At 33.3% G+C, this 26,625-nt stretch overlaps 3 protein-coding genes across 5 annotated transcripts in view; 1 reads left to right on the top strand and 2 right to left on the bottom strand.

Moving 5' to 3' along the window:
- Positions 1–965: 965 nt before the first annotated feature.
- On the bottom strand, positions 966–7,072 carry LOC111705506 (vitellogenin). Its single transcript, XM_023478082.1, has 3 exons — positions 3,818–7,072; positions 3,530–3,758; positions 966–3,465 (listed from the first exon to the last, which is right to left on the bottom strand). The coding sequence occupies exons 1-3, from the start codon at positions 7,049–7,051 to the stop codon at positions 1,019–1,021; spliced, it is 5,910 nt and encodes a 1,969-aa protein (XP_023333850.1). The 5' UTR covers positions 7,052–7,072; the 3' UTR covers positions 966–1,018.
- Positions 7,073–9,404: 2,332 nt separating this feature from the next.
- LOC111705493 (carboxypeptidase E) lies at positions 9,405–24,481 on the top strand. Of its 3 annotated transcripts, XM_023478065.1 has the most exons (23): positions 9,405–9,501; positions 9,747–9,818; positions 10,320–10,458; positions 11,207–11,356; positions 11,619–11,677; positions 12,098–12,152; positions 12,202–12,312; positions 12,869–12,898; positions 13,129–13,185; positions 13,982–14,056; positions 14,180–14,279; positions 15,750–15,784; positions 15,858–15,939; positions 16,478–16,581; positions 16,804–16,849; positions 17,588–17,722; positions 19,605–19,690; positions 20,306–20,374; positions 20,819–20,869; positions 21,550–21,592; positions 21,759–21,797; positions 22,412–22,485; positions 24,319–24,481. In XM_023478065.1, the coding sequence occupies exons 1-23, from the start codon at positions 9,420–9,422 to the stop codon at positions 24,428–24,430; spliced, it is 1,806 nt and encodes a 601-aa protein (XP_023333833.1). In that variant the 5' UTR covers positions 9,405–9,419; the 3' UTR covers positions 24,431–24,481. The 3 variants fall into 3 exon arrangements, with proteins under 3 accessions (XP_023333833.1, XP_023333834.1, XP_023333835.1); XM_023478066.1 differs by lacking the exons at positions 20,306–20,374; positions 20,819–20,869; XM_023478067.1 differs by lacking the exons at positions 20,819–20,869; positions 21,550–21,592; positions 21,759–21,797; positions 22,412–22,485; positions 24,319–24,481 and having other exon boundaries at positions 20,220–20,399.
- A 207-nt stretch (positions 24,482–24,688) lies between these two features.
- Positions 24,689–26,625, bottom strand: part of LOC111705494 (oxidation resistance protein 1) — a 9,999-nt gene continuing 8,062 nt past the window's right edge. The window contains exon 11 of the mRNA XM_023478068.1: positions 24,689–26,086. Within this exon, the coding sequence (XP_023333836.1) occupies positions 25,877–26,086 (210 nt within the window). The 3' untranslated portion in view covers positions 24,689–25,876. The remainder of the gene's footprint in view (positions 26,087–26,625) is intronic.

The following is a 26,625-nucleotide window of genomic DNA, read 5'->3' on the forward strand; positions in this document are numbered from 1 at the left end:
AGCTGTTCCTGCGGATGGTGGGGAAAACCCTCTCCATTATCTAGCTGTTCCTGCGGATGGTGGGGAAAACCCTCTCCATTATCTAGCTGTTCCTGTTCCTGATCCTGTTGATGTGGATGGTGGGGAAAACCCTCTACATTATCTAGCTGTTCCTGTTCCTGTGGATGGTGGGGAAAATGGAGACTGGGAAAAGCATTATAACTTGTTTTCAACATGTTTTGCACAGACAACACTAAATTTTCCCGGAGTCCGGAAACCTGACTTTCCTGTGAAGTTACTTCACGTTTTTTAAAACTTTTCATCTTTTGGAAAATAATGAAATCTTATCTTATATGTTTGATCCTTGTAACAATTTAACACTGAACAATACCTCATGCTTGTTTATACTGAGAAATCATGTAACATGTTTACAATGTCATACCAATACAGGTGCCACCTGTTATTCTATAGTATATATATTCTATTATAATCTACGATTACCAAGATTTTCTAAGATTGTCAGAGGATTTGTCTTTTTTCAAGTCTGGACTAGCTAGGTCCAATAAGATCCCAAAACACAACTTAACTTGATAATAAAGAACGACTGATCCCTGTATTTGTTAATATTCTATACATATAAACTCTTACTAGACCTTATATTGCTTATTCATATTGTACTTTTTCAGAACTGTCCCAAAAGAAGGAATGTTTCTAAAAAAAGATGCAGCTACTATCGGGATTGAATTATCTTTCAAGCGTCTTTTATTTCTTTTTATATTCTGACCCACAAAATGATAAAGCACAATAAAACTGTTCAGGACATTGCTCCTACAAATTATTTTCTTTAGAGGTCTAGAGTTAATTTTTTTTTGTGAAGATGAATATAATATTTGTTAACACACTTTTGAACATAGTAAACTAAAAAAATGAGCCACCCTATTTATCTTGAAATTTAGTTTAATCAGAAAAAAAAATTAAATCTTAAGTTAGAAAAACTAGTATTAGCCAATTTATTGAATTTAATGTCAAGTATGAACAATTAACACTGTTTAGGTTCATAGACAGTTTGGGTATACTGAGTTGGAAGTCTCTCTAGCTCCTCAACCTGGTCCCCAGAAATAGCACGTCTTCTCAAAACCTCGTTCTGGAAACTTTCCAGGCAAGCAAATCTTGCTTGTTTAGCTCTGACCTCAGATGGATAATTGGTATTGCAGACTCTGACCAATTCCTTAGAAATACAGGTCTTTCCTCTAGTTTGTTCAACAATGTGACGAAGTTCTGGTTGCCTCTTTGATTCAAGAGATTTTCTGAAGATATCAGATACTTTAGTAGGGTTCTCTTCCCTTCTGACACATCTCTGTTCTTGTCTTCTGAGTTCAATTTTTTCTTGTTCTGGGAGACCTCTGCATTTTCCATCTTCAAGCATGAAAGTAAGAGCTGAAAGCTTAGGTTCAGACATGATGCATTTCTTAGACGATTTGAGATCTGCAGTCTTTTCACCATTCATATCTCCGCAAAGACCAGTGACTCTATTTCTGAGGAAATGTTGGTAGCTCTTGACTTCCATTCTTTCTCCATCAGCTAAAACAGAAACTCCATACTTCTTGGAAACAATGGAGTAGACTCCATCCTTGAAGTTGACTACATAAGTGTCTTGGTCATCATAGACATTTTGTTTCAGATCTTGGTATTGTTGTTTTTGTGCTTGTGCTTGTTGCTTCTGAAGTTGTTGGAGTTTTTGCAATTGTTGGTTTTGTTGCTGGGAATTTTGTTGATTCTGTTGCTGTTGTTGCTGGAGCTGCTGCAATTGTTGCTGCTCTTGCTTTTGCTGTTGTTGTTCTTCTTGTTGTTGTTGCCTTTGCTGTTCTGGAGAAGCCCACTGCTTTTCTTGTCCGTTTACTCTGACAATAGCTTTGTTTTCTCTAGAATGTCTAGATTGCTTTTTGATCTCAACTTCATACTTGTGCCCATCAACAACCATAATCACTAGTTGCTTTTCAGGAGTCTGCTTGGTGGAAACTGTGATCTTGGGTCTTGATGATGTTTCTGTGAATACAACATGCTCACAGTCATTGATAGAGAAATCATATTCCATTTTGTCAAATGTTTTAACCTTGCGATTCTCAAGAACACAAGAGCTGGGAGCATTGAATGAAGTCATTTTCTGAAGAACTCTGGTAACCAATGTATCTTTAGTACAGATAGGGAGCAGGCCCTTGGCAGCACTTCCAAGACGAACATTTTTCACCCTAACTTCTTCACCATTTCCAGAAATCTTGGCAGACAATAGTTCTCCATTTCCAGACACATCAACTTCAACTTCATATTCCTTATGATCACCAGATTGTCTGTTATCAATGCTTTTCTGTGATAGAAGAGGGAGATAGTAGATCTTTGCAAGATCAGTAACCATCTCAGTATATCTGTTTTCAGCAATTGTTTTTGGAAGAGACAATTTAGCATGAACCATGTCAAGGGAAGCAGCATGATGTCTTGTTTCCTTGCAACTCTTGGTCAGTTTTCTACCCTGGGACTCATCTTGAGAACATCTCTTGTACTCATCAGATTCCTTAACAAAATCCTTTTGTCTGTCAGACTGGAATGCAATAATAGATGCTTTGATTGTCTTGATTTCTTCTCCTCTCATTCCATAATCAGCGTTAATAAGAATTTTAGCAGATTTGTCTTCTGCAAGAATTTCATCATTATTCCATTTCTGAGCTGGTCTTCTGATCTGGCCATTTGCTTGGACCTGGGCATCTAGGGGTTGTCTCATATTTGGAGTCTTCAGGGACATCTTCATGGTAACTTGAGTTACCTCAGATCTTCCTTGGGTTTTCTTCTCTCCGATTGTGACTCTGGTCTGCAACTTTCTGTTTTGAGATTCCTGGTTACCTCTTAGGACAGTGTTCATTGAAATAGTTATGGCATTTCCAGTTTCCAGTTTTTGGAGAACATTGCGAAGGGCCTGTCTTGATTTCTGTCTTTGATTGCAAAGGTCTTCAATAATCTGACAGTTGTGCTTGTCTTGGCCTCTTTGTTGTTGCTCTTGATTGCAACGCTTTCTTTCCTCTTTGCAAAGCTGTCTTTCTGCCTTACATTGGCTGAAAAGTTGTTCTTGCTGCTGCTGTTGCTGTTGTTGTTTTTGCTGCTGTTCTTCTTGTTGTTCTTGTTCGGCTTGTTGATTTGCTTGATTCAGTTGTTGTTGGTGAGCTTGTTGGATCTTCTGTTTCTGTTGTTGTTGTTGTTGTTGCATCAGTTGTTGCTGTTGCTGTCTCTGGTTTGCAAGATTTTTTTGATCTTGGCATGTTTTGACAATTTCAGCTTCAGGAGACTGGATGCTTTGTCTCAGCTGTTCTTGGCAGGTATTTTGGTCTTGATTAGATGCCTGTTCAGAGCAGATTCTTTGAATTTCTCCTTCTTGGTCAACTGATTGAACCCCTTTAATCTGAGTTTGCTGGTATATTCCTTCCTTGGAAGCAATTCCTATTAAAAATGTAATTCATTAAATAATTGAGTTTTAACTTTTGATGTAATCTTTGGTACTTACCAATATTGAGTGAAAAGTCCAATTGCTTGACTTCAGAGTTTTGGGGATTGTGGCTGATGACAATTGTGGTTCTCTTGCTAGATGTAACAGGATTGGGTAGAGATCCAAGGAACATTGGAACATTAACCTTCAAATCATCCCAGAGCTTGTAAAGGTCAATTCCCGATTGTTCAGTCCTGACCTGAATCTTGGCATCAAGTCCAAAAGGTTTTCCAATATTCAGTTCTCTCTAAATAATAATTTATTTTTTGATTGTGGGAAATAAAAGTTAATCAGATAAAAAGTTACCTGTTTTTCAGCATGTCTGCTATTAATTGTTTTCCTTTCACTGCCCTTTACAAGTGGCTTGAGCTCAGAAAGACTATGAGAAGTGGTGTATGGGTGGACATCAAACTCAAAGAGAGTTTTTTCTCTCTGGAATTCTGGCTCCTCAGAGTTTTTGATGGAAACTTGTACTTGGCCATTGGATCTATAAGAAACTTCAGCAACCAAAGGTATAGCAATGTGAATAGAGGTTTCAACTGCTGCCCCATGGAACTTCTCAGTAATAGGAGACACAACACCAGCAACAACCTGTCTCATGTAGTTGGTAACACCTTTCATCTTAAGGTCAATTTTTGGTCTTCCTCCAGAAACTCTTTCTGCTTTCATTTGGAATTTGTTATATGCAACAGTTGGGTTTCTCCTGGAAATGAATGCAGGCATTCCAGATTCAGTTGGGATTGCATAATCAGCTCCATTAAGATCAAGGATTTTAAAGTACTCTTGTTGGCTATCTTGTCTCATAAGCCCAGAAGAAATTTTTTGTGCAATATCAGAAACCATTTTATCATCCAGGGAGTACAACTTTTGAAGTCCCATGAACTTCAGACTCAAGTGAGCCTCTGGTTTCTTATATTCTCTGTCTTGAATGTTAAGCTGTCTCATCTTTTCTTGGGTTTCCCTTTTGTTATTGTTCAATTCAGATTGTTGGTTGTTGCTGTGAACCTTAAAGTTGTCATACAAATCTTGGAGCTTCTCAATGACATTCTCAACTCCTTGTACATATAAGTTAGCTTCTATAGCCTCAACATTACTGTCTTGTCCTCTCATTTCAGCCTTGGCATGGATAGATTTAGGAAAGAAAGATTCCTCTGAAGAAACCCATTGAACTTTGTGATGAACTGAAGAACGTAGGCTTTCGACTAAACGGGTAAAGTGCATATTACGAGAGTTTTGGTATCCTTCCTTGCTAGGTTTGGCAAAACGAAGAGTGGTAGATGCTTTTTCCTTGATTAATTCAAGCTCAGGCAAAGATCCATGAAGTTGGCTCAGCATTTTCAGTGTTGAGTAAATGTAACTAGAAACCTGTCTGGAAGGTTCAAACCAAGTTCTGATAGCCAATTTCTGAAGATCAGCAGAAGTGGGAGAACTATAAGTTAAAGCAGTAATAGCAGCAATCCTAACTTCAGGAGTCTCAGCAACATTCTCAATAATAGATTTGAAAACAGGTCTGTAGATGCTGGGATTTTTCATGGCAGCATCAAGAAGTTTATAAATAGCAACAGCTCTTGGATGGCTTGGACTAGAAAGTCTTCCTTCTACCACTTTGAGAAGTTCCATTGTGGATTCTTCAATGTTTAAATTTCCAAGAGCATTTACATATGTGAGGAGAGTAGATAAGTCATCTTTAGAAGATTCTTGAAGTTTCTGAGCAAGGTATGGAACAAGGTTGTTCTTGATGACATTCATATCTTTGTTGCAGAATTGTCCATAGATTTTGTATGGGAATTCATTCCTTATGCTCTGAGAATCGACACAAGCCTTGTTAATTAGTTGAGTAAGTCCCATTGCATAAGCAGCTCTGACAACTCTGTTCCTTTGAATATTTTCTGTCTTCAAAAGGTCAACCAATTCTCCGAGAAGCTCCTCAGTAGGTGTTTTTACAGATCTCAAAGCATTAGAGAGAATCCAGGACCAGGATGCTGGATCTTGATTGATTTCTCCTGAAACAACTTTGTCCTTGATCAATTTAATGCAAGGGTTGGTGGCAACCATTGAAATGAGGTCAAAGAAAACCTTTTGAACCACAACTTCATATCGTCCATTTCCATACTGTGCCCGAATATTACTTTCAACTTCTTTCAACTCATTATAGCTAAGTTGGCTGAGAACTCTGGAAGCAAGAACCGAAAGAGCAGCAACATCCTTATCTTTCTTTGAGCTTTCATTCATCTGCTCGGCAGACTCAATGATTTCTGCAAAGAGATCAACAACATTTTGTTTTAAATCTCTCTGGTCTTCAGGTCTTGGGAAAAAGAGCCTTGGAGCTGATGTCATATCTGGAATAGGAGCATGTTTTTCTAAGGAATCTTCAAACTGAGTTTGTTGTCCCTGTTGTTGTCCAGATTGCTGACTTTGCTGTCCTTGCTGTTGCTTCTGTTCTTGTCTCATTGATTTGCTGCTTGCTGAACTTCCAGAGGGATATTCAAAAACCAAAGATGGATATCCTTTAGGTGAAGATGGCTCAGAAATTTCATCTCTGACTGAATCAACAGATTCAAGATCAAGGGTAGAGAAAGATGTAATGCTCAATTTCTCATTGCTTTCATACCTTCCAGAAGCACTGGAAATGATTTTGTTTTCAGAGACAACCTTACGAATGACATAATCTTGAAGGGATCCACAGATAATAGTTCTGATATGAGAAGAGGAAGAAGGATAAGAAGAAGCTCCAGATCCATCAGTCTTAGACCAGATACCATAGCTCTGATGGAAAACTGGGCGATCTGAGCATATGTCAAGATTTTTAGTCTTGATGATTTCAAAATACTCCTTTCCTTCACAAGCCTTTGATCCAGTATTCTGATTGTTAGAATGATCATTTCCAGCATCAGAAGCCTGTTGAATGGGTCTTTTGTTTTCAGCATCTTCAAATTCTTTGACTAAGTAGGAAGGCAGCTTGTTAATTGCATATACAGTTTCACATTTTCCCAGAACAGATGATTCTTGGGTTTTAAAAATAGGAAGAGACTCAACCTGGTTTCCTCTCTGAACTTGGTTGTTTTGTCCTTGAACATTTTGAGAATCAACATTGGACAGATCATACTGAAGTTTTGAGACAAGAGCCTTTTTCATGTTAACAATGAATTCAGGTTCTCCATTTTCAGTTTGAATCTTTTCAACTAATCCCCTCTTGTGGAAAACGGTGAAAGGAGTTTTCAGCCAAGTTTTGATGTTGCTAGGTATATTTTCCTCATTACCAGAGGAAACAAGTCTATCCTGACTCCACTCAAGAATATCATTATAGCTGACAAATCTTGGGTTATCAAGCTGAATTCTGCAGGTAGAATCTTGTCTAGGCTGAATTCGAACTTGAGCAAAAAGCCTAACACCAGAATATTGGCTATTAAGCTCTTTTATCCCAGTAAGAACTTGGGATGAGTATTTATATCTATACTCTTGAGAATGAGTCCAGCCATGGGGCTGAATATAGCCAGAAGCTACACACCCAATTAGGAAGAGAACTGAGAGAGATCTCATCTTGTTGCCTCAACAAGTAGATTTGATCTGCTGATTGAATATAAATGTGGTCTTATATATCAAACTTCTCTTTGTTCTATTTTTTTTTGCAATTAGTTGTTGTCAGCAAAATCCAGATTCAAAGATGCAAAAATTTATTTAACTTCTTTACACACGTCAATAATTTTTAGGAGGTAACAAAAAGATTATTCTTATTCATATTTAATTCATTGAACTTAAAGTTTTCATTTTTTAACCCTTTTGGAAGAGAACTCAACTTTGGATTGTTCTGGATTTACAGTAGTTGTTTTAATAAAAGAAAATCAGGAATATTAACTTTTATGCCGTTCCTCGAAAAACGAAAAATTCTGTGGACAAAATTTTGAGTGAAAAAGATCTGATCTTTATATTTAAAGTTGAAACTTTTTAGATGAAGTGATTGATGTTTAAATCCGTAATAGTGGTTGTCTCTTAGAAGTACTCTTCAGGGTTTAGAAATATGCACTGAGAATTAATTGAGAATTAATATAGTCCTGATGACCTCACAAGATACGCATTAGTTCTTAATCTTCTCCTCACTCAAAATTTTCCTTTTAAAGAAATTAATTTCTCCTTTACTAATTTAGTCTGAGAGAACTGTAACGCCTCCCGAACTGGCGGAAAACGGAGACAAACCTCACCGCCGAGAAACAAAGATGTCTCGAGATACTGGGACAACGATGCTGCGTCGTTCCCTCTAATTTGTCGCCCAATACAAACGAGCGACATTTTCACTCTAGAATCCAAAAGACATGAGGAATATGAAGAGATTAAACCATAATCTCTCTTAATCGTCCTAGACAGTAGCGCGGAACCATCAATGTTCTGCGTGAGTCTAGTCCTCTAGCATATGTTTTTTCTTCTACCGTGTTAATGCAGCCTAGACGATAAGAGGAACACGAAAGAAATGAAACTTAGTGTTTCTGCAATAAGCTATTTTGTATTAGCATGGAACCATCAATGTCCCGCGCTATTATGAGTTTCTTACCTATACGTCGGTTATATAGCTTCTAAAATAACATGCAGCAAGGAACCATCAATGTTCCGCGCTTGAATGTTCCTTAATTAAGTAGCTTCTTACCTCACGTCGGTTAACTTCAAGACTACATATTTAAATTAATACGCAGCCACACCAACGAAGAACCATCAATGTACTTTGTTGGTGGAGCTCTAAATCTGTGCGTTTTTACATAGTGTATTTTGCCTCGATATCAACCTTTCCTTAAAAATGTAAAATGTAGACGCAAACTGTTTTTACACAACTCGCTCAAATTAAATGTAAACGATTTGGTTGTAAAATATTTTTATCAAATCCACATAAACCTGTCTCGTCAAAAACCTATTTTATGCATTTAATGTTCCAACATTTCATTGTTACAGTTCTCAATTTGAATGTTTTGCATAATCTAAGAAGCATTGATACAAAAAAAATTTTATTTTAAATGTATCCGTAAATTAACTCCTATATAATTCTCACAAAATAGATGTAAACGAGTTTGATATAAAACTGTCTTATTTAATCCATGTGAACTATTTTGTACAATTTAAATAATCTCGATACGGAGATAATAAATATCTAGATCACAAAAAAAAGTTCTTAATCCCAGGATTAACACCACAAAAGATCTTACCCCAGATTAGCAAAAGGAAAAGATTTTAATTCTAACAACAGAACTGGAAAATTGGGTTAAATATTGTTGTTTCGTTAAAAGTTAGATAAGAAGCAGAAGGGGTAGAGGATTTAATAGTAATACATTCCCGGAGAATGATAAAAAAGATAAAAGAATTAAGTTTTACCACTCACTCTGATTTTATAATCCCTATAGCATTGCAACCCGATGTCGTAGACCTTTTAAACTATAAATTCTGTTGGATCAATTAATCTAAGTTTGAAATATCAAAGGTTCAGGTTGCAGAGATAAAAGGATTAGAAAATTTGAGTTTGTGGCAAAGTCTTAATTCCTATGATATGTGAGGAGGAGAGAAGATGAACTGCTTCGTTGTTTAAATTAACTAACCCCCTAAAAATGGATAGAAAACCCTATGTTACGCCATCTTATAGAAAACTAACCATGGGTAGGGTTGGATCGTTTCCACTTTTTTGAAAAACGATCGTTTCGTTCTTTAAAAGGACGAAGAAAAACGAGAAGTCTTTTAAATCGATTGTTTTTATTAAAATATCGTTTTTAAAAAATGGTCGTTTTCAAATTCGATCTTTATTTGTTTAAAAAAAACTATCGTTATTTTTTTAAAGATCGTTTTTCGTTTTTTGAAAGTTCCAAACGAGTTGTTCGTTTTCAAAAACGATAGTTTTTTCGATAGTTTTTAAAATCGATTAGCAACCCTAATCATGGGAAAGTCAGTTCTGTCAAGTCTAAGCAGTAAAGTGTTTGTTTCTGAACCGACAATACTACAAAATAGGAAAGCATTAGGTTTACTGTTTAGTAGTATTTCAGGGGACACAAAAATAAACTAAAATAATGAAACAACTTTACATCAAGTTATTAACACATGAGGGAGATATAAAATCTATTAATTTAATGAAACACTATGTGTTCATCGTGGGAGTTTGAAATCTGAAACGACTTGGTTTAAATCTAAAATTTTAAATTATTATAGATTGAAGTTTTCGATGCAAGATTCCTAAAAGTCTAAAAAACAACAAACTAACTTTTAGGCGACAAAGATTCTCAAACACTGGTAACCCTTGAAATGGAAACTAAACCAATTAACTTCATGCCAATAGCAGGTATTTTTTATCTTAAAGAGTTTAAAACTTCAAAATCTTCCCATCATACAATCGGAAACTCTTTCTATTCTTGCTTCAGCCGCCTTGACACAATTTTAACGGATTACTGAAAATCTCGATATTAATTTCTACCCTATTTTTTTTACATGTTTTGAAAAAACACAACCAACAATTACTAACAATAAGGCATAAAAAAACAAGGGAAAAAACCAAACGAAATGAAGAGCCCCAATTGCCACTCTTTCAAAACTTTAAACTTATCAGATAGTTCAAACTGTAAAGATGTTGTACTGATGTATTGTCACTTAGTTTTGTTGCATAACACTGCAATTTCCCTGAAGTAATAATGAAAAATGCATTTCTGTTTTTATTTATTCATTCTAAGATATTCCTTTGTCTAACTACAGCAATAAAAAAATCAAACAATCTGCAGTTATTGCAATTATAAAAGTCATAAATCTTAAAAGTTCATAGTTCTAAACATGAAATATTATGAGCTAGGATGTTGGGAGAAGGTTGATGATGAATGGAGGAATAGAGACGGAACAGAGTTTATACCAATCCAGTTCTCTGATATAAGAAGGAAGGAGATAGAAGCAAAGTATCAGGAGAAGTATAAGTACGGGACTCAGAAGATTAGGTAAATTCACATTTTAAAGTGAACTTCACTTACGGACATTCACCCGGACCCACGGACCATGGTAGACATCCGGCATCCGGACACACAGTCAAGAATAGACTTCCGGACACACAGTCCAGAATAGACATCTGGAAACACAGTCCAGAATAGACATCTGGAAACACAGTCCAGAATAGACATCTGGAAACAAGGTCCAGAATAGACATCTGGAAACACAGTCCAGAATAGACATCCGGACACACAGTCCAGAATAGACATCTGGAAACACAGTCCAGAATAGACATCTGGAAACACGGTCCAGAATAGACATCTGAAAACACAGTCCAGAATAGACAGCTGTAAACACAGTCCAGAATAGACATCTGGAAACACAGCCCAGACGACATATTGACATACAATTTAGTAGACATCCGGAAACACAGTCCAACAGTACAGTTGACATCTGGGCACACGCTCCAGTAGAAATCAGGACGCATGAGTCCAGTAGATATATGGAAACACCGACAAATAAACATCTGGGAGAGCTGAAGCACCCTCTACATAGAAGAGAGAGAAAATATATAATTCTAATTTTAAAAACTTAGAAAGGAATTTTAATGAAAAAAGAAAGCTAAAAAATTTTTGTGATTGACGTTAAAATTGATTTTGGAGACAGAAATGCATAAAAACCTGAAAACGTTTTACAGAGATGACTGTCAAAAATTAGTTTACACCATTAAATAAAATTCTATTGATAAAATCTATCCAGATCTACAAGTTTTGAGTATCCATTCTCTTATTATCACTCCCAAGCTGAACTTGAGGAGGAATTACTCCAGCTAGTCTCGGAGTTTTCCAACCTTGCCAGTCTCTACACAATCGGAGAAACTCATGCAGGGAATAAAATACTGGTTCTCAGGTATATATCAATTTTTACAAAAAAAAACATCTTTTAAAGTTTCAATAACCTTATCTTATCATACTTGTCCTTCCTTTCTCTTCATTTCAATTATTTTCTTTTTTACATCAATTTAAACTATCGCTGGTCAAAGTTAAACTCGACGACACAAGTAGTTAAACTAACCTAACTAGTTCAACTACCTTTCTTTTGTTCATACATTTCCAGCTCCGTTCTATCAAGGAATATACTTTTTACATCACATACAAACACCTTATGCTAGATTGGGAGAGCTTGTTGATGGAAGACGACCACTTTTAGTACCTCAGGTTAAACTCATAGGCAAGCATAAGAATTTTTGCTTTATTTAGATCAGATACTAGCTTTGATACCTTTGAAAATAATTTATAGATTTGAAAAAATGCGAACCCACCCCCCAACCCTTCTTTACGCCTTAAAACGTCCGTTCATTTGTAATGCGTAATTTTATGCAAATTGCACTTTTTCCATTTAGAATGCAATATTGATGCACATACCTCTATTTATACGATTGGAACCATAAAACTATGGACTGAATGTCGTCTTTGTAGTTCTTTCAATGTCACTAATGATTTTGTATTTGCCATTGTTGCCACTGATATATTTGTAAAAATGTTTAGATCACTTTTGTAGAAATAGTCCAAATGTAAAGTTACAAATTCTTCGCGACATTTTATAACTGAAAGAAAAAAGAAGATGACGAAAATTCCATTTTGCTTTTAGGAAATATACATGGAGATGAAGTAGTGGGTCGAGAACTTCTTCTAGTCCTGGCAAGGTGAGGTCGGGGTTTAATACATTTTTAGATTTATAAATTATATGTTTAGATTTATACTAGAAGAATCCAAGAATAACGAAGAGGTTAGAAGACTCTTGAAAAGCCTCGAGATACATATTCTACCGTCTCTCAACCCGGACGGATATTCATTAAAAACCAGGCAGTATATAACCTACTTTAAAAAGAATAGTTATTTCAGGAAGTAATTGATATATTGGTTAAAATGATCAATATCTATTTAAAAACCACTATTATTATTATTATTTGTATTATTATTATTATTATTGCTATTATTATTAGTATTTTTATAATTATTACATTCATAGCTAGATATTAAAAGATTAGCAAGAATTTATATCTGGAATGAATAGAGAAATATCTAGTTTTTAATATAGTTGAAAAAGGACAAGAAACAAAATATATAAACAAATGGAAAACTTTCGCATATGCTAAAATTGAATTTGAAATATCGTGAAGAAGGAAAAATTTATTTAAAAATTAATTGTTCTGAAGAGTTTAATGAATCAAGGGCAAATTGCTGAATCTACAGTTTGCATTGTCAAGAATTAACGACAAATTGCTGAATCTACAGTTTGTCAAGAATTAACGACAAATTGCTGATTCTTTCATTTCAAGAGAAACTTATAAACATAAAATTGTAAATATATAATATTTTAGCATGATGCAAACTTATTAATATTAATCAAATGTTTTAGGAACAACAAGAATGATCTAGATTTGAACAGGGACTAGCTAATTTGATTCATTCAAAATTAAGAAATATTTTCCAGATTTTAGCTACTCGGTCATTTAGCATCTTCACTGTTAATAAAGAAGTATCAGACATAAACCAAGAAAGTTGAACGCAACAAACTCTGAACTGAAATTATAATGTTACAAGAAAAGGTTAAAAACAATGAGAAACTTAATTTCAGCAAAAAATAATAAAAAAATAGTTTAAACCCTGAACTTACAGAGGGTTCCCGGATTGGGCTAATCTTGGTCAGGAGTTTGAAACCTTGAGTAATTGTAGGTAATGATATTATTTTTAAAAAAATATCTATACTTGAAAGGAAGGAACCAGGTAGACTATATAAAGCCAAATTCACGATTATCTGCATGTATCAAAGATAGATAAATACATTAATTAATGCATAGAGAGATAATCACCATCATTTGATAATCAGCATCATTTAATGCTGCAAAATTTTCAATCAAATTTGAGGACGGCAAAGAATATTTTCCTGATGACGAAGTATGAAAACTACAGTTTAAATATGATTAAGATATTATTTTTTTTTTGTATTTTGGAAAAAATCCAAGAAATCGTTGAAAATCATGTTTAGTTGTTGGTTTCCATTTGCACTTTCAAAGAAAGTGATCTTTTTAAATATATCAGTTGCGCACAAATGCACAAATATTAGTGTCCGTTTTGAAAGTAATCGGTGTTGCAAAGGAATTAAGTTTTTGTCACCAACTCAAATTGTCTAATACCGATATCTTTACAATCAGATGGTGTAAACCTTTGATATTTCAAACTTATATTATTTGGTCTAACATAATTCATAGTTTCAAATATAAAAGGTCTACGACATTTGGTAGCAAAGATATAGAGATTAGAAAGGTTGTGACAAAAACTCAGTTCCTTAGGATAACCCATAGCTATGCTCCATATTTTTTACTTATTGTTTCCCATATATTGCTCGGTCAAAACTTTAATTTTGTGATCAATCATTTATCCATATCTTTTGTCCTATGACTGGAAAAAAAAGATCGGGATTCTAGATTAGAGATTTCTCACACAAATTCGACTTATGGTGGTGTTACAGGGAACCCGAGGTTAAAGCTGTGATGGACTGGATGAGAAAGAACGATTTTATTCTCTCAGCAAGCTTTCATGACGGGTAGGAGAAATACAAGGGTTTTATTTATTGTTTAAACTGAAATTTATAATATTTATTTAACTTAGGAATCATATCATTTTTCTAAAGATCTTTACATATATATATATATATATATATATAAAGGTGCAGTATGATTATACATCCCTGGGATGATTCTCCGGCCTGTACTCCGGACCATAATGCAGCTTGCTCCGAGGACGAAACCTTTCAAGAGTTATCTCAGGAACATGATGATCACATTTTCATATACTATATAATATGGAACAATTTTAATCCCTAGAAAAGAAAATTCTTGTGTACTACGAAACTGACAATTTAAGAAAAAACTGGATCTATTGTTACGTCATTTAATAGTGTTCTTAGTAAAAAAAACCTTACGTGTCTTATTTCTATAATATGTAAGGTTTGATCAAAATCACATGAATTCCACAATCTTTTTTTTAAATTAAAATTAAAGATGTGACTTTGAATAGAATTTTGTAGAACACTTTTTTCATCGACATTTACTTTGTAATCTTTAAGTTAAATCTGGTGTTTTTCTAATTGGTTAACAAAACTGTTAATATCTTTGTTACATTAACTAGGCTTTTATATTATATTTCAATTTTAAACATTTTCTCTTTGTTTGCATTGTAAAAAAAACAAACAAAATTTTGCGCGGATTTTATAAAAAAAATTTCGTGGAATTTTAAAATTTTTCAAAAATCGAATTTTGTTAGTGGCAAATTTTTGTAAACTCGATCATCCATATACCTCCCCTGTAGTCACGTGAGGTCCCACAAAATATTTGGGCCTGATTGGTTCAGTCGTTTTGACGTTTATTGGATACAAACTAACAAACAGACAAACAAGAAAAGTATATAAAAAGATGATATATTAAAGGGACAGACCGGCTATGTAAGGTAGTTCAACTGAGTATGCAGTGTTGTGGAAAACTTCTTTCGGATTCATTTGAGACATATTAAACTTTTTGAAGATCTGTAAATCCTGAGTTTAAGCGCAAAGTCGACGTTCAAAATCGTACTTTTGGGTGGAAACGTTTTCATACTTGTTTTTTTTTTTTAATTATTAAATGTAAACAAAATTCTACAGTAAACTAATTAGTTGTTTAAGAACAGGTTGAGAAAATAAGATAATTGTTATCATCGAAAATAAGTAATCTTGTTCAATTATTAATTTCTATTTTCTCATTATTCTAGTTTCTCATTATTCACAAAGATTTTCTACAGATTTCCTGGAATTATTATTGAAAAGACGACATTTGAAGAATTTGTAGAAATCTGCGAATAAATTCATAGAAAATAAGAAATTCAATATAATGGTGAAAACGAAATAATTGATTCTAGCATTGATTTATTGAAAAATTTCTTTTGAGAAATATGTTCCTAACCATCTAATTAGTTTATTGTATAATTTTTACTTTATTTTTCTTTATTTAATAATTTCAAAAAACCGATTCTGAAAACTTACCCACCCAAATTCATGATTTTGAACGTCGACTATGCACTCAAACTCAGTAATTATAGATCGTGAAAAAGTTTTATATGTCTCAAATGAATCCTAAAGAATTTGTCCACAACACTGCATATTCAGTTTAACTGTCTTACATAGCCGGTCTGTTCCTTTAAAGTTTTAAGCCGAAAAATTAAAATATATTTGGTTTTTAGTAATCAAATAATCATCTCGTGCTTAGATTTATGCATTTAATCATTCATTTATGTTTAAAGGGTAACTATTCATTTTCGTTTTTCTAAATTGTTGAATAATAGCTAAGCTGGCTAAAACTAAAACTGATGTTTAGGAAATGTCCCTGCCATAATGAGTGGTTTGTCCTGGGAGATTACAAGTTTGAAAACACAGAAACAGTTCACAACGGAATGCAGGTTAGTATAATGTTATTACCAATGAATCTTCTTTTTCATGTTTCTTTACACTAATTCCAGGGAAGAAAAGGATATTTCTTGATGCATATTTAAGAGATTGGTAATTCCCCATCATAAATATTCACTATACTCTATACCTAAAGTGTGATTTGACCAGTGTTATACCATTGTAGCAAGGGATTAGTAGGATTTGCCATTGCCGACCAGTAGGACAGAAAATAGACGAAATACCTGACAATAGGACTAAGGAGCCCAGATCTATCAGAGTGTTCGAAAGATCTAACCGACCGGGGTACACTATATAGATCAATTACAATGTTAGGATTTCTTCTAATAGTGTACTGTATTGTATTTGTAGCTTGTGTATTTTGTATAATTGTATATTGTATATTGTACAGAATACAGCTTCTAAACGTACTTTTAGAGTTTACTTTTTAAAAGAAATGGTGTGATATAATATTGGCACAAATGGTATTAAAATTCAAAGGTCCACTAAAATCATATTAAAAATCCCCCTTAAATAAAAAAATCTGTTTAGGATTATAATTACTTGTTTACCAACTGTATGGAGTTAACTATAGAACTATCCTGCGAGAAAACCCCTCCTGTATATTCTCTACCAACCCACTGGAATAATAATAGGTGAGAAAAATAAGAAAACTATTTTCTCGAATTCAAGGCGCTACCTGCCCAACTAACCATCCAGTTCAAAAATACAATAGACAAGACTAGTAGGCAAACATTCAATGTAAAAACGATGATAAAAATGAAACGGCATAATATCCACGATTGCTTAAATTCATGAAATTAGTATCAAGTATTATAATAATAAGTACATATAATAAAAATGAAATTCAAATTTAGTAAGAGTATACTCGCATTCCTAGCCGCAGCTAATAGTGGAGTCAAGGTTGTATATTTTTGATATTTTTTTCGATTAGTAGTTTTTGTTTTTCCTGATTTACACAAAAAGTAGGCGTGTATATAAACTTATATAAATTATGTAGATGTATACATATTTTATAAATTTATAAATTTATAAAAATATATATCTGTAATAATTTGATTATTGTGTTTATTTCATGAACAATTTTAGTTTACATAGGCGTAACAACAAAAAGTTTCGGAAGGGGGCGGGAGATAATTCAAAGTTTTTTTGTTGTAATTTTTACTTTTAAAGTCAAAGAAGGGTAGATATGATGATAGAATGGGGGCGGGAAGGATCCTCATAGTTGCACAGATCACAATTATTAATAACAAATTTTAATGCCAAAGAAGGTTAATATTAAGACTTTTCCTTCGAAGGCTAGTCGAGTGAAACAGGGAAATTGAGGAGAATTTACACAAATAAATTACGATTTTTCGGAGTTTAGAAATTATTGGTTTGAATTCATTTTTTCCACGTTTTTGAGAAAAATCTCCAGACAACACAAAATATAACTTTTTAAAATTTAGATTTAGTTTTTTTGGCACGAGCACTGCGGGGGAAAAATTGTCATGAGTTTATACTTTCAGAAGTTTGTCTCTTCCAGAGTTTGCATTTCAATAGTTTGTATTTTGTGTGTTTGTTTTTCTTGAGTTTGTAGTGTCCAAAATTATCGTTTAGTATCCTACACCTCGAATTTTCTAATTTATTTTTATAATTCAGGGCCTGGTGGTGGATATTGAGGGGGTTCCTGTACTAGATGCCAGGGTTAGAATTAAAGGAATAGATAAGGAGATAATCACCTCACACACAGGAGAATACTGGAGAATATTAATTCCTGGAGAATATCTAATAAAGGTATTTTAGCGTCGTAAAAAATTAGATGGGAAGAGATTAGATTGTATTGAATCCATACCGAAAACATTTTTCTGTGCTTCATAATATTAATCTAATTATTTATGAATACTTTTACGCTCTCTCAAAAGTTGGTCCAAAGGACATAGGCTGTCGGTAATATTATTTCACACCACTTTTCCATCCAGCATGATCATCTTCTACTCAATTATTTTTGCGACCCGCTAGCTCTCCTATCATTAAATTTACTTAAATTTTCTTATTTTAAGTGCCTGAATTTTCCTCTTGGTAGTCTTTATGAATTACTGCCTAAAAGAAGTGTTACAATTCTTTAAGTTACCAGGAAGTCAATGGCAAAAATGCATTAATATCTTTTTCTTGGCGCTACGACATCTGCTCTAATTCCATTTGCTCTATGGTCATTTGCTCTAGTTCCATTTGCTCTATTAACCATTTGCTCTATAGCTCACAGATCACGACGTTTGCTCTATATGTCATCTGCTCTATACGACAATTGATCTATGACATAACACGTCATTTGCTCTTTAAACATTTTTATGATTGTGATGGTCCAATTGCTCTACTCAACATTTGCTCTATGAGTAAACACGTCATTTGCTCTATAAACATATTTTACAAACATCTAATCATATTAAAACTATATTTTTACAATTTTACATTTTACAGTTCTTCCTACAGCTTCATTATTCCACCAAATTCCTGGAGATAGTTTTGTTTGTCTGGTATTTGTGCATATTGTGAGACCAAGCTAAATATAGTTTTCACCACATATTAGGTTTTTTTACCCCTCTTATTATTGAGCAGTCTCGCTGTCATGATGAACTTTGAAGAACTGATTAAAACTGCAATTTGCGAATTTTCCAAAAAAAATCTCGCATTTCGTAGTCAAGTTACGCTCAGGAATTCCAATAAAAGCTATTTTGTAGTGTATTTTTAGCTTATAGAGCAAATGACGTGTTTAGTCATAGAGCAAATGAGGTATAGAGCAGATTGAATATAGACCAAATGACTTGATAGATCAAATGGAACTAGAGCAAATGGCCATAGAGCAAATGGAAATAGAGCAGATGTCGTAGCGCCCTTTTTCTTTCATCTTCCTCTTTTTGTCAGAGTATTTTACTTAGAATTTCTTAGGAAGAGGTATGAGAATAAAAAAGACAACCTGATGGTGTAAACCTTTATATTCGATTATTTGATTTAACTTGGATTAGAAAATCAAAGTTTGTGGCAAAGACGCAATGAATAAGATAATTTTCTGCTTTAGGTCGAAAAAAGACTAATCTATTAATTTCTTTTATATTTCTCCCCTTTTCTCCTTCCCCCCTTTTCCATCAACTCTATCATTATTTTTTTATTCTTTCCTTTCCCTCCTCCTTCCTTTAATTCCCCTACCATGAACTGAAATTTGACCAATATGGTTTTATTAAACTGTAATAGGAGAGTTTAGTTTGCTTAATTTGATTAAATTGAGTTTATTCATGAACCTTCAACACAATAAAGAATTTTCATTTTCTAGATTACCTGAATATTGTGTTCTATAATACTAACAGCTGTATTTGAATATGTTTAGATTATATGAATATTGTGTTCTATAATACTAACAGCTGTATTTAAATATATTCTGATTAGATGAATATTGTGTTCTATAATACGAACAGCTGTATTTAGTTATTTAACGATCAAGTTTTAGAATCAAGTTTAGCAATGCAACTTTGAGCATCTAAGTCTGAAATACAGGGTTACCAACAAAGGGTTGGGACTTTAGAGACGACTGTACGGAATTTATACTGTCTCTTTTTGTTCAATATGTTAATCAAGACAACCAAAAACCCAAACTTTTAATCACATTAATACTATTTACTAGGCTAAGAAGGAGACTAAAGTAGGTATACTGGAGAGTGAATGGATCAAGGTTCTGGTTAAAAAAGAACTAGGAGAAGGTTCAGTAAGGTACAGGGTGTCCAACAAAAAAACATGGCAATTGGGATATGAGTTAAACACCGTCTTTGATCTTTGATAAAATTAATGAAAAAGTGTGGGTTCAAAAATCTTCAAGCTTTGTAGTTGGAAAAGGTTTTAAGTCGTGCAACTTTCTTAATATAAGATAGATTATATTTAAAAATTATATAATAAGTGCTCGTAGATATATAAAAGACCATAGCTCTCAATTCTCACGTTTCGTGCAATATCCAGAGAATTGACATCAGAACTCATTAATCAAAGAAAAATATCAGTATCAACAGCAATATTCTTATTATTATATTAAAATAATTTACAACAATTTCTTGCTTAAAAAACAAGAAAACTCGTATTATACCGTATACTATTATACCTGTGATTGTAAACGAAAAAGTCTCAAATAGTAGACGATATATTCTAGAAAAATATCTTGTTTGAAAACCTCTATGATACTGCAATGGTGGAAAATATCTGGTCACAAATATATATGTATGAATAAATCAATAAGATTGTAAAAAAGGTTGGATCTGGTGTGCAGACTAGGAATATATCAGAACCTGAATATATCTGGTCACATGCATATATATGTATGAATAAATCAAACAGGTTGGATCTGGTGTGCAGACTAGGAATATACCAGAACCTGAATATATCTGGTCACATGAATATCTCCAGGAAAATAAACCTTAAATATTTTGTCAACTTAACATTCATAAACAGAACATTTTTATATTTGAATTATACCTGAAAACCAATAACATAAGGTCTATAAAGAGATCTTGATATAACTTACCATTAACGGAACAGAAAAACACACATTCTGTTTTAAACAGTTTTATTTACTGTTGAAGAGAACCGTTTATCTTGTTATCTTTACAGAAACAACGGATATCAATAAAAGCTGTACGAATCGGTTTATGATTTAAATATTTACTACAGTACAGAGACTAACTGGAATATTTATATTTACTACAGTACAGAGACTAACTGGAATATTTATATTCACTACAGTACAAAGACTACCTGAAATATTTATATTTACTACAATACAGACACTAACTGGAATATTTATATTTACTACAGTACAGAGACTAACTGGAATATTTATATTTACTACAGTACAGAGACTAACTGGAAAGAATCTATTATAAATGTGCTCTCCAGCTACAGGAAGCAATGAGAGAATATTAATTCAAACAATTTAAATAAAACTAAGAGACTGTAGGCATAATTTTTAATGATACATCTAAAAAGTGGCATGTCCATTTCACAACGGTACCCGTTCGGCGTTCATACTTTATTGATTAACATTAGGAAGTATAATACGTGGTTTTTTTAATCTTGAAATGTGGTAAATTCTGACAATTTCCTCCATTGTTTCTGCAGCATAAATCTGCTATTGACTTTTGTAGAGAAGCCACAATTAAAAATATGTTAAGCTAGAAAAATTAGGATACCATATTCACACTTGCATAGACGAAGTTTCAAAGAGTATCGTTGTAAATCAGACATGCATCTCTATTGAGGGTGACCTGATGTTATGTCTACAGCCCCTGTCAGGAAAATATGTAAAGATTGAAATTAATTGGATTGAATACTGCACTTAAAACATTCTTTCTATTCAAATCTGTTGGCAGGGGAAACAAATTTTCAAATTTAAGAATTTCTTCTCGGGTTGTAATATTTTAATCTCGGGTTGTAATATTTTAATCTCGGGTTGTAATATTTTATTCTCGGGTTGTAATATTTTACTCTCGGGTTGTAATATTTTACTCTCGGGTTGTAATATTTTATTCTCGGGTTGTAATATTTTACTCTCGGGTTGTAATATTTTACTCTCGGGTTTTTAGAATCAGAGACATAGAAATACAGAGAAGAGAACTGAAAAACAAGGTGGGAATTATTTTTTAAAATCAACCACCCCCCCCCCCACCAACATTTTTTTGCATTTGAATAACACAATTTCCTTATATATCCAAAGTTCAAAGGTTTTTTGTAATGATAAATTTTTCTTTGATCAAAATAAAAATGATAATACTAATAAACTTTTTTTTTGAAGGAGAACCAAAAGTTCTGGTTTGTTGCATACAACGCAAAGGTAAGTTTTGAATGAAAAATGAATTAAACTATTTAAAAATCAGATGATATAAAAGATTGAGGATATTTTGGGGTGGAATTTTTACTTAGTTAAGTGTCGAGATATCTTTTAGGTTAATTTATAATATGTTAAAATTTTAAGGAAAAATCTAATTTTTCTATAATCTTAGTTTCTAATAGATAGTTGAACATTTTTAAAGAAATATAAATGGTAGAGATCTAGTCTGTGGACAATAGATGAAAATTTCTTCAGTAATTGAGCCGGGAGGAATAAGAAAAACGATACAAAGGTTTAAGCGACAAATATTTAGAGGCGGGCATAATTAAGAAAGGTCATAAAGAATTGTAGATAGGCTGCAAGTAGAAGATTCACCATCGTAAAATACGTAATTTGTAAGAATCTTGTCTTGTGAGTCTCGTAAACCTTAAAAAATATGGAACCCACGAATATACTTAGAAGAAGGTTAGGGATCTTTGTTAAAGTTATTGTACTAAAACATTAAGTGATCATTGTTAAGGTTCTTGTATAAAAGATCAAGTTATCTTGGTTCTTGTACAAGAAACTGAAGTGGTTTTTAACGTCATGTACATAGGGATCAAGTGATATTTGTTAAGGTGGTTGTACAAGAAGATCAAGTGTCTGTATTTCAGCAGGAAATTTGGGGGGAAAATGGGGTTTATTCTCCCAGGTAAGTAAGGTTAAAAGATACATTAATACTCCCCCCCTCCCCCGGCATATGGTGTGTTTTAAACCTTAAAGATTTAAGGAACATTCGTCTCTTCCGAATATAATAATATAGATCCCCCCTCCCCCGAGGATCTCTATAGTTCTAAGTTCAGTTTACTCCTCTGGGATAAAAACAAGTACTCCACCTTAATATATCAATAAAGACTCCACCTTCCCCCTGACTCCAGGTTTAGTAATCCCCTAGGTAAAAGCTAAAGTACTCAACGACCACACCTACATATATAAATACTGAACACCCTCCTCTTGCCTCGTTTGAGTTTACTCCCTAGGGTCAAAGCACAAGTACTTCACCTAGATATTCTAATATGGACCCTCTCTCCCCTGACTCAAGTTTAAGACACTAGGCTTTTAGGGCTCTACGCGCCCATCTTCTATTTCAACTTTTAATAGTGGCTTTATCTGTGAGCATCTTCTCTTTGTACAGTATAAAACAAAAACAAAAAAGTTCGCGGATTTCATAATATTTTTTCGCGCATTTTAAAATTTTACAAAAATAAAAAACTTTTAACACAAATTTTTAAAATTTTCATCATTCATAAACCTTCCCTGGGGTCACGTGAAGTCCCACACAAAATTTGGGTCCGATCGGTTCAGCCGTTTTGACATTTATTAGACAAACAAACAGTCAGACAAGCTAAATTTATATATAGAAGTCTCCATGGGTTGAAGACAAGTCTCCACGGTTGCAGACAAGTTTCATGGGTTGAAGACAAGTTTCATGGGTTGAAGACAAATCTCCATGGGTTAAAGACAAGTCTCCACGGTTGCAGACAAGTTTCATGGGTTGAAGACAAGTCTCCATGGTTGAAGACAAGTCTCCATGGTTGAAGACATGTCTTAATGGCTAAAGACATGTCTCCATAGTTGAAGACATGTCTTCATGGTTAAAGACATGTCTCCATGGTTGAATTGAAGACATGTCTCCATGGGTTGAAGACATGTCTCCATGGTTGAAGACAAGTCTCCATAGTTGAAGACATGTCTTCATGGTTAAAGACATGTCTCCATAGTTGAAGACATGTCTTCATGGTTAAAGACATGTCTCCATGGTTGAAGACATGTCTCCATGGTTGAAGACATGTCTCCATGGGTTAAAGACATGTCTCCATGGTTAAATACATGTCTCCATGGTTGAAGACATGTCTCCATGGGTTGAAGACATGTCTCCATGGGTTGAAGACATATCTCCATGGGTTGAAGACAAGTCTCCATGGTTGAAGAAAAGTCTCCATGGGTTGAAGACAAGTCTCCATGGTTGAAGACAAGTCTCTACCTAGATATTTATCTATGCAGACCCACACCTGGCTCCAAATTTATTTTACTCCCCTACAAACATAGCTCCACTCCCCAGCTCTTGGTTTATTTTGTTCCCCTAGGTTTGAATATATTACCCTATATCAATGTATTCTACTAGAAATATAATTTAATTTAAACAGGGGGGTAGGGAGGGAGGGCTTAAAAGAATACAGACCATAAAAATATATTTTTATTCAATTATTGAGACAAAATAAGTTAAAAAATAATATCTCTGAGCTTAAACACAGGCTAGTTCTTTCTGTAAAAATTTGAGTTTATTTTTTTTCTTACCAGGTTTTTATTTGTGTTGTATATGTCCTGCAGTAAATGTATTTTAATTTGTTTCTCTAAAAGACGTTCTCACTGGAGGACCGTGATATTTCCAGCCAATGAGAAAAACAGTGTTAGCCAATTCTCTCAGATTGATATAAAATCAAAGTGTTCTATAGGTCGCACACAACGATGATATTGTATTTAGGAAAATGCATGAAGAGATAAAATTTGCAAGAAGACTGAAATCATTTATGGAGGAGAGAATCTCTGGAAGAAATATCCTTAGCACTGGCTGGAATATACAAATTCTAACCTGAAACAAAGTAGATTATCGAAAATGTTCGTAAAAAATACAAAATGAAGCGTGATGAAAATTAAATCCCCTATTTAAATGTTTTTGATATTTTGCTGTTCTTCAAATCATACTGAGGATAAAAAGTTACAAAAATATGATTACTCATAAAATAAAATTGTTTAGTAAAACGAAAAAAGATTTCGTCTTACAAATAGTAAATTTGTAACGTCGTTCATAAAAACCTATCTACTTCTTATTCAGATTTGTTAGCCTTAAGATATAAATCGAAGAAAATATATTTCAGATAAATAATAACAAAAACCGGAGTAAACAATATTATTCTGCAAGATATAATCATCAGAAAATATAAGCGACATTTATGAATAAATGCGGTCTTAAATACGTGTAGGGGGAGCAAGGAAAAATAACATATAAAAACTCGGAACTAGGTACATAATAATTCTAGCTGCCTAATAAACTTTAACCCATGGACTCCCCTTAGAATAGCGCACACAACCAATTTTTGGGTAAAAGAATGTTGACAAAATACGTACATTGTATATTGTTAAATATAATATAACCCAGAAGTTCGGAGACGATTTCTGTGTTAAAAATAATCTTATTTTTTGTAAAGATAAAAAATATCGCCTGAAATACGCAGAAAATATGATCAAACTGCATAATAAAAGTGGGTGCTGATTTGTTTTTAAAATACGACCACGATTTGTTAATACACAGGATATCCGCAGCATACGGTCATTAATAAGCTTGGAAGGCGATATTATAAAAAAAACTTTAGTTGACTCCCAAGTTCTGGATCTACACCCATAATCACAACATTTCCAGAATTTTATTTAATTTAAAATTCAATTCAATTTCAAATATTGCTTCCATCTTTTTATTTAAAGTTCAGATGAAAACCTAAAACCTACAAGAAAAAACGTAGCAGGGTTAAAAATAAAGAGTTATTTAAACAGCTACTCACCCAATACTGAAAACGTGAACGCTATATATCAAATACAAAATTAACAGATAAAAAAGTGTTTGATCAATATTAAGTAGATATAGCATTATTTAGATTATGTAATTTTAGGATCCTGCTTTGTTTTCATTTTGATCTTACTTTAATTTAATCATCGTGTGAAATTTTTCTTTTAAATAAATAAAAGTATCAAATCTTATGATCAACAATGGTAACAATGTATGTAAATTGTTAAGTATAAACGTTTAAAAAATGTTTCACAATCTACGAACTGATACAGCACAATAATTTAAATAATATAAATAATACAAATGATATAAATTACCGCTTGTTTCTGAATTTAAAAAAATGCAATTACAATAAAAAATTACAAAGTTTCACGTGAAACCATTTTATTTAATTACAGAAAGAGGACTGGAGAAAATATTCCTCTAGTTTTGAGAAACGGCAATAATGTAAGAGCAAACAAGAAAGATTTAGGTTTCTTTAAACAAAAACCCAACATTCGATGTTGTTTATTTGAAAATCTTCCTTCCCCGGTAGTGGTTTGTTCTTAAAGGTTGAAACAGCCATTGATCTTCCCTGATTAAAGTTTTCGTCCAACCAAAGTCCAAAATGTCCATCACTAGAACCAACCACTAAACTAGACTGTCCACCCCGGACAATAAAATTATTCTCACCGGTCCACTCATAAACCTGGAATATATGGATAAATCTTAACAACTTTTAAAGTGATCCATCATTGTAATCCATATATTTCTCCTTAAAAATAAATAATTTCAGGGTGGCCAAAACTTTTTTGAACACATCCGTACAAAAAACCGTACATTTTCAGAAGAAATCCGTACAATCCGTACAATTTTCGAAAAACAATCCGTACAATCCGTACAATTTTTTTTTGAAAAAATCCGTACAATCCGTACATTTTTTAAAACCAATCCGTACATTTTTTTAAAAATCCGTACATTTTTAAAAAAAATCTGTACAATCAGTACAATTTTCGAAAAAAATCCCATTTTTGAAAAAAAACATTAAAATTCAATTTTTCATTCATTGTCTTTAGTGTTCAGTTCATGTAAGAGGGTTTAAACTTCTTCAGCAAGAATCAATCTGTAAAAAATTGGCTTCATACATATATACAAACTAAATACTGGGTACATGATACTAGGTGCATGATACTGGATACTGGATACATGATACAGGGTACATGATACAGGATACAGGATACTGGATAC

Source organism: Eurytemora carolleeae, unplaced genomic scaffold, assembly GCF_000591075.1.
Source record: "Eurytemora carolleeae unplaced genomic scaffold, Eaff_2.0 scaffold657, whole genome shotgun sequence".
NCBI classification, from domain to species: Eukaryota; Metazoa; Arthropoda; class Copepoda; order Calanoida; family Temoridae; genus Eurytemora; species Eurytemora carolleeae.

Coding starts and splice junctions, on each gene's coding strand:
- LOC111705493 (XM_023478065.1), top strand. CDS start 9,420: ATGGGAAAGTCAGTTCTGTCAAGTCTAAGCAGTAAAGTGTTTGTTTCT. Junction 15,940..16,477: donor CAGTTCACAACGGAATGCAG/GTTAGTATAATG, acceptor AAATCTGTTTAG/GATTATAATTACTTGTTTAC. Junction 16,582..16,803: donor ACCCACTGGAATAATAATAG/GTGAGAAAAATA, acceptor ATTCAAATTTAG/TAAGAGTATACTCGCATTCC.
- LOC111705506 (XM_023478082.1), bottom strand. CDS start 7,051: ATGAGATCTCTCTCAGTTCTCTTCCTAATTGGGTGTGTAGCTTCTGGC. Junction 3,759..3,817: donor GCAGACATGCTGAAAAACAG/GTAACTTTTTAT, acceptor ATTATTATTTAG/AGAGAACTGAATATTGGAAA. Junction 3,466..3,529: donor GGACTTTTCACTCAATATTG/GTAAGTACCAAA, acceptor CATTTTTAATAG/GAATTGCTTCCAAGGAAGGA.